The sequence below is a fragment of the Lampetra fluviatilis genome, chromosome 73 (genome assembly GCF_964198595.1).
Source record: "Lampetra fluviatilis chromosome 73, kcLamFluv1.1, whole genome shotgun sequence".
In the NCBI taxonomy this organism is placed as follows: Eukaryota; Metazoa; Chordata; class Hyperoartia; order Petromyzontiformes; family Petromyzontidae; genus Lampetra; species Lampetra fluviatilis.
Window position 1 is genome coordinate 3,284,332 of NC_136347.1, and position 21,831 is coordinate 3,306,162.

Sequence of the window (21,831 nt, forward strand, 5' to 3'; positions counted from 1 at the left end):
CTCTCTCTCTCTCAGGGGGTTCACGATGGCCGTGTCGGAGACATTGAGACCCTGGGTCTGGGTGTCTCTCTCTCTCAGGGGGTTCACGATGGTCGTGTCGGAGACACCGAGACCCTGGGTCTGGGTGTCTCTCTCTCTCTCTCTCAGGGGGTTCACGATGGCCGTGTCGGAGACACAGAGACCCTGGGTCTGGGTGTCTCTCTCTCTCAGGGGGTTCACGATGGCCGTGTCGGAGACACAGAGACCCTGGGTCTGGGTGTCTCTCTCTCTCTCTCGGGGTTCACGATGGTCGTGTCGGAGACACTGAGACCCTGGGTCTGGGTGTCTCTGTCTCTCTCGGGGGTTCACGATGGCCGTGTCGGAGACACTGAGACCCTGGGTCTGGGTGTCTCTCTCTCAAGGGGTTCACGATGGCCGTGTCGGAGACACTGAGACCCTGGGTCTGGGTGTCTCTCTCTCTCAGGGGGTTCACGATGGCCGTGTCGGAGACACTGAGACCCTGGGTCTGGGTGTCTCTCTCTCTTAGGGGGTTCACGATGGCCGTGTCGGAGACACCGAGACCCTGGGTCTGGGTGTCTCTCTCTCTCAGGGGGTTCACGATGGCCGTGTCGGAGACACTGAGAGCCTGGGTCTGGGTGTCTCTCTCTCTCTCAGGGGGTTCACGATGGCCGTGTCGGAGACACTGAGACCCTGGGTCTGGGTGTCTCTCTCTCTCAGGGGGTTCACGATGGCCGTGTCGGAGACACGGAGACCCTGGGTCTGGGTGTCTCTCTCTCTCTCAAGGGGTTCACGATGGCCGTGTCGGAGACACTGAGACCCTGGGTCTGGGTGTCTCTCTCTCTCAGGGGGTTCACGATAGCCGTGTCGGAGACGCTGAGACCCTGAGTTAGAGAGCCCTGGGTCTGGGTGTCTCTCAGGGGGTTCACGATGGCCATGCAGGAGACACCGAGAGCCTGGGGTTCGAACCCCCTGAGTTTCTGGGTGCCTCTACCCCCCCTCAGCAGGCCCACCTCCCGTCCAGCGGCACGGAACTGGGCGAGCAGCCGGGGGGGGGGGGGGGGGTGGGTGGGGTGTCCGTCGCAGCGACATTTCAGAAGCGACTGGCGGCTGCAGCCGGGGTCAACGGCCAGGGGTCAACGGTCCAACGCATCTCAGCTTCCTTCAAACATTTCACGATTCAGTCACCTTCACAGTCCTCCCTCCCCCCTCCCTGCTGTGCCGTGCGGGGGTCGTGTGGGTTGGGGAGTTGTTGTTGTTGATGTTGTTGATGATTCGCGAAATAAAGTCCGGCCGATGTATGAACGCGTCTGTGCCCTTGAAGAGGGAGAGACCTTTGGTTTTTGGCCGATTGGGCAGCTGGTAGGAACGTTGGGTTGCTCGGTCAACGGCCAGGGGTCAACGGCCGGGGGTCAACGGCCGGTCTGTCAACAGCCGGGGGTCAACGGCCGGGGGTCAACGGCCGGTCTGTCAACAGCCGGGGGTCAACGGCCGGGGTCAACGGCCGGGGGTCAACGGCCGGTCTGTCAACAGCCGGGGTTCAACGGCCGGGGTCAACGGCCGGGGTCAACGGCCGGTCTGTCAACGGCCGGGGGTCAACGGCCGGGGTCAACGGCCGGGGTCAACGGCCGGGGTCAACGGCCGGTCTGTCAACAGCCGGGTTCAATGGCCGGGGTCAACGGCCGGGGTCAACGGCCGGTCTGTCAACGGCCGGGGGTCAACGGCCGGGGTCAACGGCCGGTCTGTCAACGGCCGGGGGTCAACGGCCGGGGTCAACGGCCGGGTTCAACGGCCGGGGGTCAACGGCCAGGGGTCAACGGCGGCGTGGTGTATTCCGCAAATATGACCCGACTGTTGGGGCGGTCACATATCCAGCTGAAGACATGATAGGGGTCTGTACGGGGGGGGGGGCGATTCAAAAAGATGGACCCCGATTTGAAAGCCACCGACTGCTTTGAAATTGGATCCGTCATTTTTGAAACACCCCCCCCCCCCCCCCGGTTTGCAGCGAAACGTTGGATCGCGAGTGAGTTGGTCAGCGAGCGTTTTGAAACAAAACGTCACGGGGTGGTTTTGGTTATTTTATTTCGTCACCGCCCACGTCGCCGCGACGTCATCGCCGCGACGTCATCGCCGCGACGTCATCGCCGCGACGTCATCGCCGCGACGTCATCGCCGCGACGTCATCGCCGCGACGTCATCGCCGCGACGTCATCGCAGTGACATCACAGTGACGTCATCAGCGCGACGTCATCACCGTTACGTCATCACCGTGACGTCGTCAGGTAGTCAACATCTCATAGCCACCGTGATGATGATAAGAGACGCGGACTTCAAATATACAGCAGCAGGCATTGTCAAGATCGTCGCGGTGACGAGGTCGTCGTGGTGACGAGGTCGTCGCGGTGACGAGGTCGTCGCAGTGACGATGTCGCTGCGCTGACGAGGTCGTCGTGGTGACGAGGTCGCTGCGATGACGACGACACAGTGACGAGGTCGTCGTGGTGACGAGGTCGTCGTGGTGACGAGGCCGTCGCGATGACGACGACACAGTGACGAGGTCGTCGTGGTGACGAGGTCGTCGAGGTGACGAGGTCGTCGCGGTGACGAGGTCGCGTCGTCGGTGTCCGTGACGGTGAAGCCGGCACCACGAGGTTGCCGCCATTAAAAGAAAGTTCACCCGCCGCAGATTTGTGTCGAGTCGGATTGTTGACGCACCCCCCCATCCCCTCCCCCCGTCCCTCACGGTCGACGGCTCGCACGGTAAGAGACGGAGAGCCGGGAAAGGGAGCCAGGAGAGCCAGGAGAGGCAGGGAGCAGAGCCAGGGAAGGGAGCCAGGAGAGCCAGGGAAGGGAGCCAGGAGAGGCAGGGAGGAGAGCCAGGGAAGGGAGCCAGGAGAGCCAGGGAAGGGAGCCAGGAGAGCCAGGGAAGGGAGCCAGGAGAGGCAGGGAAGGGAGCCAGGAGAGGCAGGGAAGGGAGCCAGGAGAGCCAGGGAAGGGAGCCAGGAGAGGCAGGGAAGGGAGCCAGGAGAGGCAGGGAAGGGAGCCAGGAGAGCCAGGGAAGGGAGCCAGGAGAGCCAGGGAAGGGAGCCAGGAGAGGCAGGGAAGGGAGCCAGGAGAGCCAGGGAAGGGAGCCAGGAGAGCCAGGGAAGGGAGCCAGGAGAGGCAGGGAAGGGAGCCAGGAGAGGCAGGGAAGGGAGCCAGGAGAGGCAGGAGAGCCAGGGAAGGGAGCCAGGGAAGGGAGCCAGGAGAGGCAGGGAGGAGAGCCAGGGAAGGGAGCCAGGAGAGCCAGGGAAGGGAGCCAGGAGAGGCAGGGAAGGGAGCCAGGAGAGCCAGGAGAGCCAGGGAAGGGAGCCAGGGAAGGGAGCCAGGAGAGCCAGGAGAGGCAGGGAGGAGAGGCAGGGAAGGGAGCCAGGAGAGCCAGGAGAGGCAGGGAGGAGAGCCAGGAGAGCCAGGGAAGGGAGCCAGGAGAGGCAGGGAGGAGAGGCAGGGAAGGGAGCCAGGAGAGCCAGGAGAGCCAGGAGAGGCAGGGAGGAGAGGCCGGGAAGGGAGCCAGGAGAGCCAGGGAAGGGAGCCAGGAGAGGCAGGGAGGAGAGGCAGGGAAGGGAGCCAGGAGAGCCAGGAGAGCCAGGAGAGGCAGGGAGGAGAGGCAGGGAAGGGAGCCAGGAGAGCCAGGGAAGGGAGCCAGGAGAGGCAGGGAGGAGAGGCAGGGAAGGGAGCCAGGAGAGCCAGGAGAGCCAGGAGAGGCAGGGAGGAGAGGCAGGGAAGGGAGCCAGGAGAGCCAGGGAAGGGAGCCAGGAGAGGCAGGGAAGGGAGCCAGGAGAGCCAGGGAAGGGAGCCAGGGAAGGGAGCCAGGAGAGCCAGGAGAGGCAGGGAGGAGAGGCAGGGAAGGGAGCCAGGAGAGGCAGGGAGGAGAGGCAGGGAGGAGAGGCAGGGAGGCCACGCTGGTGCCCACTGACTGAGCGTGGAATTGCCTCTCATCTCTGTGTCTCTGTGTGTGTCACTTCTTGGGCTCGAAGGGATTGGACCAAACCTTCATGCCTGGACAGTCAGGGGGGGGGGGGAATGGGGGAGGGGGGAGGGGGGGAGGGGGAGGGGGGGAGGGGGGAATGGGGGAGGGGGGGAGGGGGGGAGAGCAGTGGGGGGGGGGAGGGAGAAGATCAGAGTTGAGCAACGCAGAGACCGCTGTGTGGTGAGTCTGTGGGTCTCTGTGTGATGAGTCTGTGGGTCTCTGTGTGGTGAGTCTGTGGGTCTCTGTGTGATAAGTCTGTGGGTCTCTGTGTGGTGAGTCTGTGGGTCTCTGTGTGATGAGTCTGTGGGTCTCTGTGTGGTGAGTCTGTGGGTCTCTGTGTGGTGAGTCTGTGGGTCTCTGTGTGGTGAGTCTGTGGGTCTCTGTGTGGTGAGTCTGTGGGTCTCTGTGTGATGAGTCTGTGGGTCTCTGTGTGGTGAGTCTGTGGGTCTCTGTGTGGTAAGTCTGTGGGTCTCTATGTGTGTGAGTCTATGGGTCTCTGTGTGATGAGTCTGTGGGTCTCTGTGTGGTGAGTCTGTGGGTCTCTGTGTGGTGAGTCTGTGGGTCTCTGTGTGAGTCTGTGGGTCTCTGTGTGAGTGAGTCTGTGGGTCTCTGTGTGAGTGAGTCTATGGCTCTCTGTGTGAGCGAGTCTATGGCTCTCTGTGTGAGTGAGTCTGTGGGTCTCTGTGTGAGTGAGTCTGTGGGTCTCTGTGTGAGTGAGTCTATGTGTCTCTGTGTGAGTGAGTCTGTGGGTCTCTGTGTGAGTGAGTCTGTGGGTCTCTGTGTGAGTGAGTCTGTGGGTCTCTGTGTGAGTGAGTCTATGGGTCTCTGTGTGAGTGAGTCTCTGGGTCTCTGTGTGAGTGAGTCTATGGGTCTCTGTGTGAGTGAGTCTGTGGGTCTCTGTGTGAGTGAGTCTATGGCTCTCTGTGTGAGTGAGTCTGTGGGTCTCTGTGTGAGTGAGTCTGTGGGTCTCTGTGTGAGTGAGTCTATGGGTCTCTGTGTGAGTGAGTCTATGGGTCTCTGTGTGAGTCTATGGGTCTCTGTGTGAGTGAGTCTATGGCTCTCTGTGTGAGTGAGTCTATGGCTCTCTGTGTGGTGAGTCTATGTGTCTCTGTGTGAGTGAGTCTATGGGTCTCTGTGTGGTGAGTCTGTGGGTCTCTGTGTGATGAGTCTGTGGGTCTCTGTGTGGTGAGTCTGTGGGTCTCTGTGTGGTAAGTCTGTGGGTCTCTGTGTGGTAAGTCTGTGGGTCTCTGTGTGTGTGAGTCTATGGGTCTCTGTGTGGTGAGTCTGTGGGTCTCTGTGTGGTAAGTCTGTGGGTCTCTGTGTGGTGAGTCTGTGGGTCTCTGTGTGTGTGAGTCTGTGGGTCTCTGTGTGGTAAGTCTGTGGGTCTCTGTGTGTGTGAGTCTGTGGGTCTCTGTGTGGTAAGTCTGTGGGTCTCTGTGTGGTAAGTCTGTGGGTCTCTGTGTGGTGAGTCTGTGGGTCTCTGTGTGGTGAGTCTGTGGGTCTCTGTGTGGTAAGTCTGTGGGTCTCTGTGTGGTGAGTCTGTGGGTCTCTGTGTGGTAAGTCTGTGGGTCTCTGTGTGTGTGAGTCTATGGGTCTCTGTGTGATGAGTCTGTGGGTCTCTGTGTGGTGAGTCTGTGGGTCTCTGTGTGAGTCTGTGGGTCTCTGTGTGAGTGAGTCTGTGGGTCTCTGTGTGAGTGAGTCTATGGCTCTCTGTGTGAGTGAGTCTATGGCTCTCTGTGTGAGCGAGTCTATGGCTCTCTGTGTGAGTGAGTCTATGGGTCTCTGTGTGAGTGAGTCTATGGCTCTCTGTGTGAGTGAGTCTATGGGTCTCTGTGTGAGCGAGTCTATGGCTCTCTGTGTGAGTGAGTCTATGGGTCTCTGTGTGAGTGAGTCTATGGGTCTCTGTGTGAGTCTATGGGTCTCTGTGTGGTGAGTCTATGGGTCTCTGTGTGAGTGAGTCTATGGGTCTCTGTGTGGTGAGTCTATGGGTCTCTGTGTGAGTGAGTCTATGGGTCTCTGTGTGAGTCTATGGGTCTCTGTGTGGTGAGTCTATGGGTCTCTGTGTGAGTGAGTCTATGGGTCTCTGTGTGAGTGAGTCTGTGGGTCTCTGTGTGAGTGAGTCTCTGGGTCTCTGTGTGAGTGAGTCTATGGGTCTCTGTGTGAGTGAGTCTATGGGTCTCTGTGTGATGAGTCTATGGGTCTCTGTGTGAGTGAGTCTATGGGTCTCTGTGTGAGTGAGTCTCTGGGTCTCTGTGTGAGTGAGTCTATGGGTCTCTGTGTGAGTGAGTCTATGGGTCTCTGTGTGATGAGTCTGTGGGTCTCTGTGTGGTAAGTCTGTGGGTCTCTGTGTGTGTGAGTCTATGGGTCTCTGTGTGATGAGTCTGTGGGTCTCTGTGTGGTGAGTCTGTGGGTCTCTGTGTGAGTCTGTGGGTCTCTGTGTGAGTCTGTGGGTCTCTGTGTGAGTGAGTCTGTGGGTCTCTGTGTGAGTGAGTCTGTGGGTCTCTGTGTGAGTGAGTCTATGGGTCTCTGTGTGAGTGAGTCTATGGGTCTCTGTGTGAGTCTATGGGTCTCTGTGTGAGTCTATGGGTCTCTGTGTGAGTCTATGGGTCTCTGTGTGAGTGAGTCTATGGCTCTCTGTGTGAGTGAGTCTATGGCTCTCTGTGTGAGTGAGTCTATGGCTCTCTGTGTGGTGAGTCTATGGGTCTCTGTGTGAGCGAGTCTATGGCTCTCTGTGTGGTGAGTCTGTGGGTCTCTGTGTGAGCGAGTCTATGGCTCTCTGTGTGAGTGAGTCTATGGGTCTCTGTGTGAGTGAGTCTATGGGTCTCTGTGTGAGTGAGTCTGTGGGTCTCTGTGTGAGTGAGTCTATGGGTCTCTGTGTGAGTGAGTCTATGGGTCTCTGTGTGAGTGAGTCTATGGGTCTCTGTGTGAGTGAGTCTGTGGGTCTCTGTGTGAGTGAGTCTATGGGTCTCTGTGTGAGTGAGTCTATGGGTCTCTGTGTGAGTGAGTCTATGGGTCTCTGTGTGAGTGAGTCTGTGGGTCTCTGTGTGAGTGAGTCTATGTGTCTCTGTGTGAGTGAGTCTATGGGTCTCTGTGTGAGTGAGTCTATGGGTCTCTGTGTGAGTGAGTCTATGGGTCTCTGTGTGAGTGAGTCTATGGGTCTCTGTGTGAGTGAGTCTGTGGGTCTCTGTGTGAGTGAGTCTATGGGTCTCTGTGTGAGTGAGTCTGTGGGTCTCTGTGTGAGTGAGTCTATGGCTCTCTGTGTGAGTGAGTGAGTCTATGGGTCTCTGTGTGAGTGAGTCTATGGGTCTCTGTGTGAGTGAGTCTATGGGTCTCTGTGTGAGTGAGTCTGTGGGTCTCTGTGTGAGTGAGTCTATGGGTCTCTGTGTGAGTGAGTCTGTGGGTCTCTGTGTGAGTGAGTCTATGGGTCTCTGTGTGAGTGAGTCTATGGGTCTCTGTGTGAGTGAGTCTATGGGTCTCTGTGTGAGTCTATGGGTCTCTGTGTGAGTCTATGGGTCTCTGTGTGAGTCTATGGGTCTCTGTGTGAGTGAGTCTATGGCTCTCTGTGTGAGTGAGTCTATGGCTCTCTGTGTGAGTGAGTCTATGGGTCTCTGTGTGGTGAGTCTATGGGTCTCTGTGTGAGTGAGTCTATGTGTCTCTGTGTGAGTGAGTCTATGTGTCTCTGTGTGAGCGAGTCTATGGCTCTCTGTGTGAGTGAGTCTGTGCGTCTCTGTGTGAGTGAGTCTATGGGTCTCTGTGTGGTGAGTCTATGGGTCTCTGTGTGAGTGAGTCTATGGCTCTCTGTGTGAGTGAGTCTATGGCTCTCTGTGTGAGTGAGTCTATGGGTCTCTGTGTGGTGAGTCTATGGGTCTCTGTGTGAGTGAGTCTATGGGTCTCTGTGTGAGTGAGTCTCTGGGTCTCTGTGTGAGCGAGTCTATGGCTCTCTGTGTGAGTGAGTCTATGGGTCTCTGTGTGAGTGAGTCTGTGCGTCTCTGTGTGAGTGAGTCTATGGGTCTCTGTGTGAGTGAGTCTATGGCTCTCTGTGTGAGTGAGTCTATGGGTCTCTGTGTGAGTGAGTCTGTGCGTCTCTGTGTGAGTGAGTCTATGGCTCTCTGTGTGAGTGAGTCTATGGGTCTCTGTGTGAGTGAGTCTATGGGTCTCTGTGTGAGTGAGTCTATGGGTCTCTGTGTGAGTGAGTCTATGGGTCTCTGTGTGAGTGAGTCTATGGGTCTCTGTGTGAGTCTATGGGTCTCTGTGTGAGTGAGTCTATGGGTCTCTGTGTGAGTGAGTCTGTGGGTCTCTGTGTGAGTGAGTCTATGGGTCTCTGTGTGAGTGAGTCTATGGGTCTCTGTGTGAGTGAGTCTATGGGTCTCTGTGTGAGTGAGTCTATGGGTCTCTGTGTGAGTGAGTCTGTGGGTCTCTGTGTGAGTGAGTCTGTGGGTCTCTGTGTGAGTGAGTCTATGGGTCTCTGTGTGAGTGAGTCTATGGGTCTCTGTGTGAGTGAGTCTATGGGTCTCTGTGTGAGTGAGTCTATGGCTCTCTGTGTGAGTGAGTCTATGGCTCTCTGTGTGAGTGAGTCTGTGGGTCTCTGTGTGAGTGAGTCTATGGGTCTCTGTGTGAGTGAGTCTGTGGGTCTCTGTGTGAGTGAGTCTATGGGTCTCTGTGTGAGTGAGTCTATGGGTCTCTGTGTGAGTGAGTCTATGGGTCTCTGTGTGAGTGAGTCTATGGCTCTCTGTGTGAGTGAGTCTATGGCTCTCTGTGTGAGTGAGTCTGTGGGTCTCTGTGTGAGTGAGTCTATGGCTCTCTGTGTAAGCGAGTCTATGGGTCTCTGTGTGAGTCTATGGGTCTCTGTGTGAGTCTATGGGTCTCTGTGTGAGTCTGTGGGTCTCTGTGTGAGTGAGTCTATGGCTCTCTGTGTGAGTGAGTCTATGGGTCTCTGTGTGAGTGAGTCTGTGGGTCTCTGTGTGAGTGAGTCTGTGGGTCTCTGTGTGAGTGAGTCTATGGGTCTCTGTGTGAGTGAGTCTATGGGTCTCTGTGTGAGTGAGTCTGTGGGTCTCTGTGTGAGTGAGTCTATGGCTCTCTGTGTAAGCGAGTCTATGGGTCTCTGTGTGAGTCTATGGGTCTCTGTGTGAGTCTATGGGTCTCTGTGTGAGTGAGTCTACGGGTCTCTGTGTGAGCGAGTCTATGGCTCTCTGTGTGAGTGAGTCTGTGGGTCTCTGTGTGAGTGAGTCTGTGGGTCTCTGTGTGAGTGAGTCTGTGGGTCTCTGTGTGAGTGAGTCTATGGCTCTCTGTGTAAGCGAGTCTATGGGTCTCTGTGTGAGTCTATGGGTCTCTGTGTGAGTGAGTCTATGGCTCTCTGTGTGAGTCTATGGCTCTCTGTGTGAGTGAGTCTATGGCTCTCTGTGTGAGCGAGTCTATGGCTCTCTGTGTGAGTGAGTCTGTGGCTCTCTGTGTGAGTGAGTCTACGGGTCTCAGCAGTCCACCACCCTCTGTTCTCACCTCCCGGCTGAATCGATTCCTGATCAACTCCATCCCGGTTCACCTTCTGCACGACCTCTGCGTGATGGACACAAAACGACACGCGCAGAGACAGACTCACTCACTCATACAGCCATAGACTCACTCAGAGAGCCATAGACTCACACAGAGAGCCATAGACTCACTCACACAGAGACCCACAGACTCACTCAGAGAGCCATACACTCACTCACACAGAGAGCCATAGACTCACTCACACAGAGACCCACAGACTCACTCACACAGAGAGCCATAGACTCACTCACACAGAGACCCACAGACTCACTCACACACACAGCCATAGACTCACTCAGAGAGCCATAGACTCACTCACACAGAGAGCCATAGACTCACTCACACAGAGAGCCACAGACTCACACAGAGAGCCATAGACTGTATATACAGTATAGACTTATATACAGTATATACTGTGTGTATACAGTATATACTGTATGTATACACCTAGCTGTATACTGTATATACAGTATATACTGTAGCTATCGACTTATGTACAGTATAAAATGTGTACAGTGCAGACTGTATGTACAGTATATATATTTTATGCACAGTCTATACTGTAACTACAGACTTATGTACAGTATAGACTGTGCGTGCAGTATAGACTGTGTCTACAGTACAGACTGTACGTACAGTACGGACTGTACGTCTACAGCACTCACGAAAGCGTGCGATGTTCAGGAAGGGGTGGATGGCGATCGGGTAAAGCGTCACCGCCAGCGCCGTCACGAAGCCTCCGAAGACGAGTGTGGTGCGTGTGATGCGACCCATGGCGGCGTCAACAACAACAACAACAGCGGAGCGAGTGAACGACAACAACAACAACTGCGGCAGCGGAGCGAGTGAACGCGAAAGCAACTCCAAGCGCGGTTTCGAAATCGCTTTTTAACCTTGAAGCCCAAGAAGCGACGCTCCCATTGGTCCGTTGGCGGGCTCGGGGTGGGCGGGGCGAAGGGCGGTGGGCGGGGCGATGGGCGGTGGGCGGGGCGAAGGGTGGTGGGCGGGGCGAAGGGTGGTGGGCGGGGCGAAGAGTGGTGAGCGGGGCGAAGGGTGGTGGGCGGGGGCGATGGGTGGTGGGTGGGGCGAAGGGTGGTGAGCGGGGCGAAGGGTGGTGGGCGGGGCGAAGGGTGGTGGGCGGGGCGAAGGGCGGTGGGCGGGGCGAATGGTGGTGGGCGGGGCGAAAGGTGGTGGGCGGGCCGAAGGGTAGTGGGCGGGGCGAAGGGTGGTAGGGGGGGCGAAGGGTGTGGGCGGAGCGAAGGACGGTGGGCGGGGCGAAGGGAAAAGAAGGCGGGGCTTGAGCTGTGTAAGCTCGCACCCCATTGGACGGCGTGCTCGTGACGCTGCGCTAGACGTCATCTGAGGACGCTGCTGCTGCTACTGGAGCCGGTGCCAGGCTAGGTACACGTGACGTCACTGGTGCCAGGCTAGGTGCACCTTGAGGGTGCTGGTGCCAGGCTAGGTGCACGTGACGTCACTGGTGCCAGGCTAGATGCACGTGACGTCACTGGTGCCAGGCTAGGTGCACGTGACGTCACTGGTGCCAGACTAGGTGCACGTGATGACCACGTGTTCAAAAGACCGCGTCATCTCGCTCCATTTTGGGGGTCCTCCTCACTTCCGTTTTTGCTGCCAGACCGGAAGTGACGTCACGCGCCCAACCGAACCCAATGGAGGGGTGGGGGGGGGGCTACATTTTGACTTAAAGCTTCAACTAAAGTTGTGATTTGAAACTTTCTTATCTGCGGGAATTCATATTCGTGGTTCGTTCGGTAAAGTCACCACGTAGAAGGGAAATAGTAAAATAATAAAAATAAAACTTAATACAATAATTTCGATTTAAAGCTTCTTTCGTGACTGCAGGGATTCATCTTCTTGGTTCTTTCGGTAAAGTCGTCACGTAGAAGGGAAATAGTAAAATAATAAAAATATAATAAAATACAATTCTCACGACGTTTCGGCCACAACGCAAGCAGCCGTCCTCAGGTGAAGAACAGGTCTCTTCGGAAAGACAGCGTCTGAATGAAACACCACCAGGCTTGGCAGCGTATATGGTGTTCATTCAGACGCTGTCTTTCCGACAGACCTGTTCTTCACCTGAGGACGGCTGCTTGCGTTGTGGCCGAAACGTCGTGAGAATTGTATTTTATTATGTTTTATTTTTATTATTTTACTATTTCCCTTCTACGTGACGACTTTACCGAAAGAACCAAGAAGATGAATCCCTGCAGTCACGAAAAAAGCTTTAAATCGAAAGTTGTCATGGTTGTTATTATTGCTGTTGTTGTCGTTGTTGTCATCGTTGTTGTTGTTATTGCTGTCATTGTTGTTGTTGTCATTGTTGTTGTCATTGTTGTTGTTGTCATTGTTGTTGTCATTGTTGTTATTGCTGTTGTTGTTATTGCTGTCATTGTTGTTGTTGTCATTGTTGTTGTCATTGTTGTTATTGCTGTTGTTGTTATTGCTGTCATTGTCATTGTTGTTGTTGTCATTGTTGTTATTGCTGTTGTTGTTATTGCTGTTGTCATTGTTGTCATTGTTTTTGTTGTCATTGTTGTTGTTATTGCTGTTGTTGTCATTGTTATTGTTGTTGTTGTCATTGTTGTTGTTGTCATTGTTATTGCTGTTGTTGTTATTGCTGTTGTTGTCATTGTTGTTGTCATTGTTTTTGTTGTCATTGTTGTTGTTATTGCTGTTGTTGTCATTGTTGTCATTGTTGTTGTTGTCATTGTTGTTGTTGTCATTGTTGTTGTCATTGTTGTCATTGTTGTCATTGTTTTTGTTGTTGTTATTGCTGTTGTTGTCATTGTTGTCATTGTTTTTGTTGTCATTGTTATTGCTGTTGTCATTGTTGTTGTCATTGTTATTGCTGTTGTTGTTATTGCTGTTGTCGTTATTGTTGTTGTCATCGTTGTTGTTGTTGTTGTCATCGTTGTTGTCGTCGTCGCAAAGTCGTTTACGAACGCAGACGGCAAAAACGACACCGTCGCCAGCGTAAACAAAGTACATTTACATTTTATTTTCAACATTTTTTTTACACATTTTTCATTTTGATCAATTCGAGTTTTATAAAAGCGTCATTTCACCGTTCTCATTTTCTGGTTGTTTCTATTTTACTTCTACCACGCGGGCACGGCGGTAGTAAGAAGCAGAGGTGGGACAAAGTCATTGTTATGCAAGTCCAAGTCGAGTCGCAAGTCATCAAATTCATGACTCGAGTCTGACTCGAGTCCAAGTCACATGACTCGAGTCCACATCTCATAGGTGGGACAAAGTCATTGTTATGCAAGTCCAAGTCGAGTCGCAAGTCATCAAATTCATGACTCGAGTCTGACTCGAGTCCAAGTCACATGACTCGAGTCCACATCTCATAGGTGGGACAAAGTCATTGTTATGCAAGTCCAAGTCGAGTCGCAAGTCATCAAATTCATGACTCGAGTCTGACTCGAGTCCAAGTCACATGACTCGAGTCCACATCTCATAGGTGGGACAAAGTCATTGTTATGCAAGTCCAAGTCGAGTCGCAAGTCATCAAATTCATGACTCGAGTCTGACTCGAGTCCAAGTCACATGACTCGAGTCCACACCTCTGGTAAGAAGAACAGCAACTCAAAGCGATCGTGGGCATTGGAGGCTCCCCTCGTTCAAGCGAGACCTGGGGCCAACCCCAAACCACCAAACAAACAACAACAATAAAAAATATATAAAAACACTTTTAAAAAAAAAAACACGTTTTAATGAAATGTACTGTCCGAGCTGCCCAGCCCCCTGCCCCCTTCCCCCATCGCCCCTCCCCCCTCCTCCCACATGCCCCGCCCCTGGGCGTGGCTCCGCGAGGCTTAGCCGTGACGTCAGGGACCACGTGGTGATTGACAGGCAGCGTGAGTTGAGCGTGGAAAATTAGAGGCGTAAACTAAGATCGTTTAAAAAATATATATTTTAAATGATAGAATATATTTCGATTTAAAGCTTCTTTCGTGACTGCAGGGATTCATCTTCTTGGTTCTTTCGGTAAAGTCACGTAGAATGGAAATAATAAAATAATCAAAATAAAACAATACAATAAAATAATATAATAATAAAATAATAATATAATAAAATTATATTTTATTATGCTTAATTTTTATTATTTTATTATTTCCATTCTACGTGACTTTACCGAAAGAACCAAGAAGAAGATAAAATATAGTTATTGTTATCAGTACAAGAAGAAGATAAAATATAGTTATACTGGTAGGAACGAAGTGGACCAGACCACCAATAGATTATATCGTCCGTCCGTCCGTCCGTCCGTCCGTGTATCAACATCGACCCCTACTGCAAACACTTGGCAGGACCCTACAAAAACCTTTTGACTCAGTGGGGCTTTCCTGGCTTAACAAGTGTAATAATACATTATGTTTATATTATTTGGTTATTCGTTCCTACCAGCCCACCCCGCAGGGTCCTGTTTGTCATCAGTATGACATAGCTATACCAAGTTTGCAGTCGATATGAATACGGTTGAAATTGAGTTACAAGACTTAATTTAGGAGCTTTCGTGACTGCAGGAATTATTCTTTGGTTCTTTTCGGTTAAGTCACGTCTAAAAATTAAATAATAAATTAAAATAATATGTTATTTAATAAATTAAAATAATATGTTATTTTAATTTATTATTTTATTTTTAGACGTGACTTAACCGAAAAGAACCAAAGAATGAGTTACAAGATTTGAGGATACGACAACAGACAGAGTGAGTTAAATAAAAGCGTGTAAAATGTTTTAAAATATATGTTTTAGATTTTTTCTCATAGAATATAGTATTGTCGTCAGTATGGCATAGTTATTTCAAGTTTGCAGTCGATAGCGCATTGGGAAGTGGGTAAACATTGAGTTACAATATTTCTTTTTAAATCCTTTATATTAAGTTCGCTTGCTTGCTTGCTTAGGACCGTGCAAATCTTTCGGTCGTTTTTTAACCCACTTCCCGTGATCCAATCGAGCTGACATTTCCCACACAGACTCGTTGTGCGTGACAATTAATGTTCCTGAAAAAAAATTCAAAAATTTTACACTTATTAGGACAAAAATATTATATTTAATTACCCATTGCTTAATGCTGCCATGCAATCATCTGACCCATAGGTGGCAGCCATCTCAAGCCAGAGGACGAGAGGACTCTAGCCGCCACGCATAATAAAGGATTTATAGTGAAAAACTTTGTTTTTACGGGTTAAACTTATTTCAGGATAAAGACGGAGTGAGTTAACACGTTGTCGTGCGGAGGGAGCTGGTAGGAACACGTTGGGTTGCTCGGTCGATGGCCTGCAGGGTCAACGGCGGCGTGGTGTATTCCGCAAATATGCCCGGCTGTCAAGGCGGGCACAAGCCGGCGTGAGTAGGTGAAACTTTGAGTTTTATAAGGGCACCACGGGGTGACCAGCCCCTCCCCACCCAGCCCCACCCCCCACCCAGCCCCACCCCTCCCCACTCAGCCCCTCCCCACCCTCCCCACCCAGCCCCTCCCCATCCTCCCCACCCAACCCCACCCCACCCTCCCCTCCCCACCCAGCCCCTCCCTCCCCACCCAGCCCCTCCCCACCCTCCCCACCCAGCCCATCCCCACCCTCCCCACCCAACCCCACCCCACCCTCCCCTCCCCACCCAGCCCCATCCTCCCCACCCAGCCCCATCCTCCCCTCCCCACCCAGCCCCTCCCTCCCCACCCAGCCCCTCCCTGCACGACGGACGGACGGACACAATAATCCCCTGTGGGCTGGTGTAACCAGGAGGTTCCTACCAGTATAAAAGCACGTCAATAAACAGAATAAGAATCGTGGCAATAAGGAAATAGCACCAACGGCTGAGTATGACAATGGGGCGAGGAGACGATCAGTTTAACACGGGGTAGTATAAAATATATATTTCACTTCAAACTTTCGTGACTGCCGGAATTCGTATTCTTTGGTTCTTTCGGTAAAGTCACGTAGATAAACATTTTTTAAAATATAAAAAAAATAATAAAAATGTGTATAAAAAAAAAACTCGCGACATTTCGATCGCAGTTTTTTTTATTCTTTAATTTTTACTTTTACTATTTTTATTTCATAATTTTCTATGTTGATGATGATGATGTTGATGATGATGTTAATGATGATGATGTTGATGATGATGATGTAAATGACGCTGTCTTTCCGACAGACCTGTTCTTCACCTGAGGACGGCTGCTTGCGTTGTGGCCGAAACGTCGTGAGAATTATTTTATGTTTTATTTTTATTATTTTATGATTTCCCTTCTACGTGACTTTCCCGAAAGAACCAAGAAGATGTAATACTGTGGTAAATGAAGCAAAGCCCTAAACACACGTGCCAACACATGGCGGTGCGGGTGGGGATTCCATATCATAACGAGAGCTCAGCTCGTCGATGATTTTTCATCACACAAAGGTAGGTTCGTTGCTTTTTAAATCCTTCATATTAAGTTCGCTTGCGCGCTTACGACCGTGCAAATCTTTCGCTCGTTTTTTAACCCACTTCCCGTGATCCAATCGAGCTGACATTTTCCACACAGACTCGTTGTGCGTGACAATTAATGTTCGTGAACATTTTTTTCCCAAAATTTTACACTTATTAGGACAAAAATATTATATGTAATTACCAATTGCTTAATGGTGCAATGCAATCATCTGACCCATAGGTGGCAGCCATCTCAAGCCAGAGGACGAGAGGACTCTAGCCGCCACGCATATAAAGGATGTATAGTGAAAAACTTTGTTTTTACGGGTTATACTTGTTACCTTTTACCTTACCTGCTAAAGGGTAAAAGGTAAGGGTAGAGTGATTGTATTGTGGTAAGGTAAAAGGTAGGGTAAAAGGTAGGCTCGTTGTTTTTACACTTTTACCTTACCTTGCCCGAGGCCTAGGTACGGGTACCCGTTTGCAACCCTGGTGCGGCCGGGTACGGGTACGGGTAGGGTACGGGTAGGGTACGGGTAGGGTACGGGTAGGGTAGGGTTCGGGTAGGGTACTGGTAGGGTACGGGTAGGGTACAGGTAGGGTAGGGTTCGGGTAGGGTACTGGTAGGGTACGGGTAGGGTACGGGTAGGCCGTGAGTCACTGGTGAGTCACCGTGATTGTCACTCATTTCCCAACGTCTTGTCTCTTCTCACAATTCAAGTTCCTAGAATCAACCCACCCGCGCCTGCAACATGGCTTCATCCCAGAGGTCGCAATCAGGTACCCGATACCCGTACCCTACCCGTACCCGGCCGGGTACGGGTAGGGTACGGGTACGGCCGGGTACGGGTACCAGTTTGCGACCCTGGTGCGGCCGGGTACGGGTACGGGTAAGGAATCAAAACCCGTTTGCGACCTCTGGGTCTAACCCAACCTCTTTACAAAGGAAAAGGTTGAACGACTTTGTGAAACTTGGGGTGGTGCCATGTCCTCATGCGAGCCATTAGCTGGAGGACTCAATCCAGAGTTGATCGTCTACAGCGGGATTGTCCACCATGACCAGCATGCCACTGTACGGGAGGAGGAGGATGATGATGACGGGACATTAACTCATTACCATTCTATTAATTCATTCCCATGTCCATTAATTCATTCCCATACCATTAACTTTTTCCAAATTCTATTAACTCATTCTCATGCCATGAACTCTCTCGTTTTCTCATTCCATTAACTCATTCCCATTCTCACTCATTCCCATTCTCACTCATTCCCATTCTCACTCATTCCCATACCATTAACTCATTCCCATACCATTAACTCATTCCCATTCCAATAATTCATTCCCATTCCATTAACTTATTCCCATACCATTAATTCATTCCCATACCATTAACTCATTCCAATTCCAGTAACTCATTCCCATTCCAATAATTCATTCCCATTTCATTAACTCTTTCTCATGCCATCAACTCTCTCATTTTCTCATTCCATTAACTCATTCCCATGCCATTAACTCATTCCCATTCCAATAATTCATTCCCATTTCATTAACTCTTTCCCATCCCATCAACTCTCTCATTTTTTCATTCCATTAACTTATTCCCATTCAATTAACCCTTTCCCATTCCATTGACTCTTTCACATTCCTGCACACCTGCACACCTGCACACCTGCACACCTGCACACCTGCACACCTGCACACCTGCACACCTGCACACCTGCACACCTGCACATGGAGACACACCAAGGCTCCAACAAGGATGAACTGACGAACGGACGATTGGACGAACTGATAAACGGACGAACTGATGGATGTCTGAACAGATGAACAAATTAATCGATCAACGGACGAACTGATGAATGAATGAACAGACGAACTGATGAACAGAAGAACCGATGAATGGATGAACTGATGATGAATGGATGAACCGATGAATGAATGAACTGATGAATGGATGAACAGACGCACTGATGAACAGACAAACTGATGAATGGATGAACTGATGATGAATGGATGAACCGATGAATGAATGAACTGATGAATGGATGAACAGACGCACTGATGAACAGACAAACTGATGAATGGATGAACTGATGATGAATGGATGAACCGATGAATGAATGAACTGATGAATGGATGAACAGACGCACTGATGAACAGACAAACTGATGAATGAATGAACCGATGAATGAATGAACTGATGAATGGATGAACAGACGCACTGATGAACAGACAAACTGATGAATGGATGAACTGATGATGAATGGATGAACCGATGAATGAATGAACTGATGAATGGATGAACAGACGCACTGATGAACAGACAAACTGATGAATGGATGAACTGATGATGAATGGATGAACCGATGAATGAATGAACTGATGAATGGATGAACAGACGCACTGATGAACAGACAAACTGATGAATGAATGAACCGATGAATGAATGAACTGATGAATGGATGAACAGACGCACTGATGAACAGACAAACTGATGAATGGATGAACTGATGATGAATGGATGAACCGATGAATGAATGAACTGATGAATGGATGAACAGACAAACTGATGAATGAATGAACAGACGAACCGATGAACAGACAAACTGATGAATGGATGAACTGATGATGAATGGATGAACCGATGAATGAATGAACTGATGAATGGATGAACAGACAAACTGATGAATGAATGAACAGACGCACTGATGAACAGACAAACTGATGAATGGATGAACTGATGATGAATGGATGAACCGATGAATGAATGAACTGATGAATGGATGAACAGACAAACTGATGAATGAATGAACAGACGAACCGATGAACAGACAAACTGATGAATGGATGAACTGATGATGAATGGATGAACCGATGAATGAATGAACTGATGAATGGATGAACAGACAAACTGATGAATGAATGAACAGACGAACCGATGAACAGACAAACTGATGAATGGATGAACCGATGAATGAATGAACTGATGAATGGATGAACAGACAAACGGACGAACAACGCACGAACAACTCACGAACGGACGAACAACGGACGCACGAACGGGATGGCGGAGCGGGCGAGAGTTTACCATGCTTCGTTCCTGCGCATGTCCTCGTAAACCGACGTCGGTTTCGGGGCCGGCTCGAAGTCCGGGCCACCGACCTCGAACACGGCAACGCCGGGACGAGGAGTTGGAGCGATGGCGGTGTCGGTGTCGTCCTGGTCGTCTGCGATGACGTACACGTTCTCGTTGTAGGTGTTGTTGTCGAAGTCGGAGGCAAGCCTGGGTGGACAGTGCCTGAGGGGGGTGGGGGGTGGGGGGTTGGGGGTGGGTGTTAATTCCTCTCCAGTTTCATAAAACCGTTGTCTGTGTGAGTCTGTGGGTCTCTGTGTGAGGCTACGGGTCACTGTGTGATTCCGTGGGTCTTTGTGTGAGTCTACGGGTCTCTGTGTGAGTTTATGGGTCTCTGTGTGAGTCTACGGGTCTCTGTGTGATTCTGTGGGTCTCTGTGTGAGTCTGTGGGTCTCTGTGTGAGGCTGTGGGTCTCTGTGTGAGTTTATGGGTCTCTGTGTGAGTGTATGGTCTTTGTGTGAGTCTATGAGTGATTCTATGGATCTCTGAGTCTACGGGTCTCTGTGTGAGTCTTTAAATCTCTGTGTGAGTTTATGAGTCACTGTGTGAGTCTATGAGTCACTGTGTGAGTGTACGGGTCTCTGTGTGAGTCTATGAGTGATGTTATGGGTCTCTGTGTGGGTCTACGGGTCTCCGTGTGAGTCTATGAATATCTGTGTGGGTCTATGGATGTATGAGTGATTGCTATGGGTGTCTATGATGAGTCTATGGGTCTCTGTGTGAATCTATGGGTCTCTGTGTGAGTCTATGGGTCGCTGTGTGAGTCTATGGGTCACTGTGTGAGTCCATGGGTCTCTGTGTGAGTCTATGGGTCTCTGTGTGAGTCTATGGTCTCTGTGTGAGTCTATGGGTCTCTGTGTGAGTCTATGGGTCTCTGTGTGAGTCTATGGGTCACTGTGTGAGTCCATGGGTCTCTGTGTGGGTCTATGGGTCTCTGTGAGTCTATGGGTCTCTGTGTGAGTCTGTGGGTCTCTGTGTGAGTCTTTAAGTCTCTGTGTGAGTCTATGGGTCTCACTGTGTGAGTCTGTGGGTCTCTGTGTGAGTCTATAGTAGTCTAGTAGTATGTAGTAGTGTAGTTGTATATAGTAGTGTAAAATATAGTAAGGTAGTAATTCGTAGTATATAATGTATAGTAGTAGTGTATACTGTAGTGTAGTAGTGTATAGTGTAGTGTATAATGTAGTGTAGTAGTATATGATGTAGTGTAGTAGTATATAATGTAGTGTAGTAGTGTATAATGTAGTGTAGTAGTGTATAATGTAGTGTAGTAGTGTATAATGTAGTGTAGTAGTGTATAATGTAGTGTAGTAGTGTATAATTTAGTATAGTAGTATATAGTGTAGTGTAGTAGTGTATAATGTAGTAGTGTATAATGTAGTGTAGTAGTGTATAGTGTACTATAGTAGTATATAGTGTAGTGTAGTAGTGTATAATGTTGTGTAGTAGTGTATAGTGTAGTAGTGTATAATGTAGTGTAGTAGTGTATAATGTAGTGTAGTATATAATGTAGTGTATAGTGTAGTGTAGTAGTGTATAGTGTAGTAGTGTATAATGTAGTGTAGTAGTGTATAATGTAGTGTAGTAGTGTATAGTGTAGTAGTGTATAATGTAGTGTAGTAGTGTATAATGTAGTGTAGTAGTGTATAATGTAGTGTAGTAGTGTATAATGTAGTGTAGTAGTGTATAATGTAGTGTAGTAGTGTATAATGTAGTGTAGTAGTGTATAATGTAGTGTAGTAGTGTATAATGTAGTGTAGTAGTATATAATGTAGTGTAGTAGTGTATAATGTAGTGTAGTAGTATACAATGTAGTGTAGTAGTATATAGTGTAGTAGTGTATAATGTAGTGTAGTAGTGTATAATGTAGTAGTGTATAGTGTAGTGTAGTAGTGTATAGTGTATAGTATAGTGTAGTAGTATATAATGTAGTGTAGTAGTATATAATGTAGTAGTGTAGTATATAATGTAGTGTAGTGTATAGTGTAGTATAATAGTGTATAATGTAGTGTAGTATATAGTGTAGTGTATAGTGTAGTGTAGTAGTGTATAATGTAGTGTAGTGTATAGTGTAGTGTAGTAGTATATAATGTAGTGTAATAGTATATAATGTAGTGTAATAGTGTATAATGTAGTAGTATATAATGTAGTGTAGTATATAATGTAGTGTAATAGTGTATAATGTAGTAGTATATAATGTAGTGTAGTATATAATGTAGTGTAGTATATAGTGTAGTGTATAGTGTAGTAGTGTATAATGTAGTGTAGTGTATAGTGTAGTGTAGTAGTGCAGTATGGACACCTCATGTCTTCGTAGAGGTTCACGTAGGTTGGAGAGTTTTGCTGTTCGGGCGGCGCGACCCCAACCTCCTCGGAGGTCACCAGCTGCGTCTCGATGTGTGTTGAGCGGCGAGACCTGCGGTGGGGTGGGGTGGGTGGGGTGGGTGGGGTGGGTGGGGTGTGATGGGTAGGTGGAGTGGGGTGGGTTGGGGTGGTGGGTGGGGTGGGTGGGTGGGGTGGTGTGGGGTGGGTGGGGTGGAGTGGGTGGGGTTGGTGGGTGGGGTGGTGTGGGGTGGTGTGGGGTGGGGTAGGGTGGAGTGGGGTGGGGTGGGGTGGAGTGGGGTGGGTTGGGTGGGTGGAGTGGTGTGGGTAGGGGGTGGTGGGTGGGTGGGGTGGTGTGGGGTGGGTGGGGTGGAGTGGGTGGGTGGGTGGGGTTGGGTGGGG

General features: G+C 50.2%; 2 protein-coding genes across 2 annotated transcripts in view; both read right to left on the minus strand.

The window, feature by feature from the left end:
* Positions 1–3,904: 3,904 nt before the first annotated feature.
* SMIM20 (small integral membrane protein 20) lies at positions 3,905–10,450 on the minus strand. The gene is made up of 3 exons (XM_078883769.1): positions 10,204–10,450; positions 9,506–9,562; positions 3,905–4,038 (listed from the first exon to the last, which is right to left on the minus strand). Exons 1-3 carry the CDS (start codon positions 10,310–10,312, stop codon positions 3,998–4,000), a joined length of 207 nt encoding a protein of 68 aa, XP_078739895.1. The 5' UTR covers positions 10,313–10,450; the 3' UTR covers positions 3,905–3,997.
* A 7,164-nt stretch (positions 10,451–17,614) lies between these two features.
* The window catches only part of LOC144953252 (heat shock protein 105 kDa-like), a 41,130-nt gene continuing 36,913 nt past the window's right edge, over positions 17,615–21,831 (minus strand). Inside the window, exons 9-11 of the mRNA XM_078883823.1 lie at positions 21,410–21,523; positions 19,066–19,260; positions 17,615–17,702 (exon numbers count right to left, since the gene is read on the minus strand). Coding sequence (XP_078739949.1) covers positions 17,615–17,702; positions 19,066–19,260; positions 21,410–21,523 — 397 coding nt within the window. The remainder of the gene's footprint in view (positions 17,703–19,065; positions 19,261–21,409; positions 21,524–21,831) is intronic.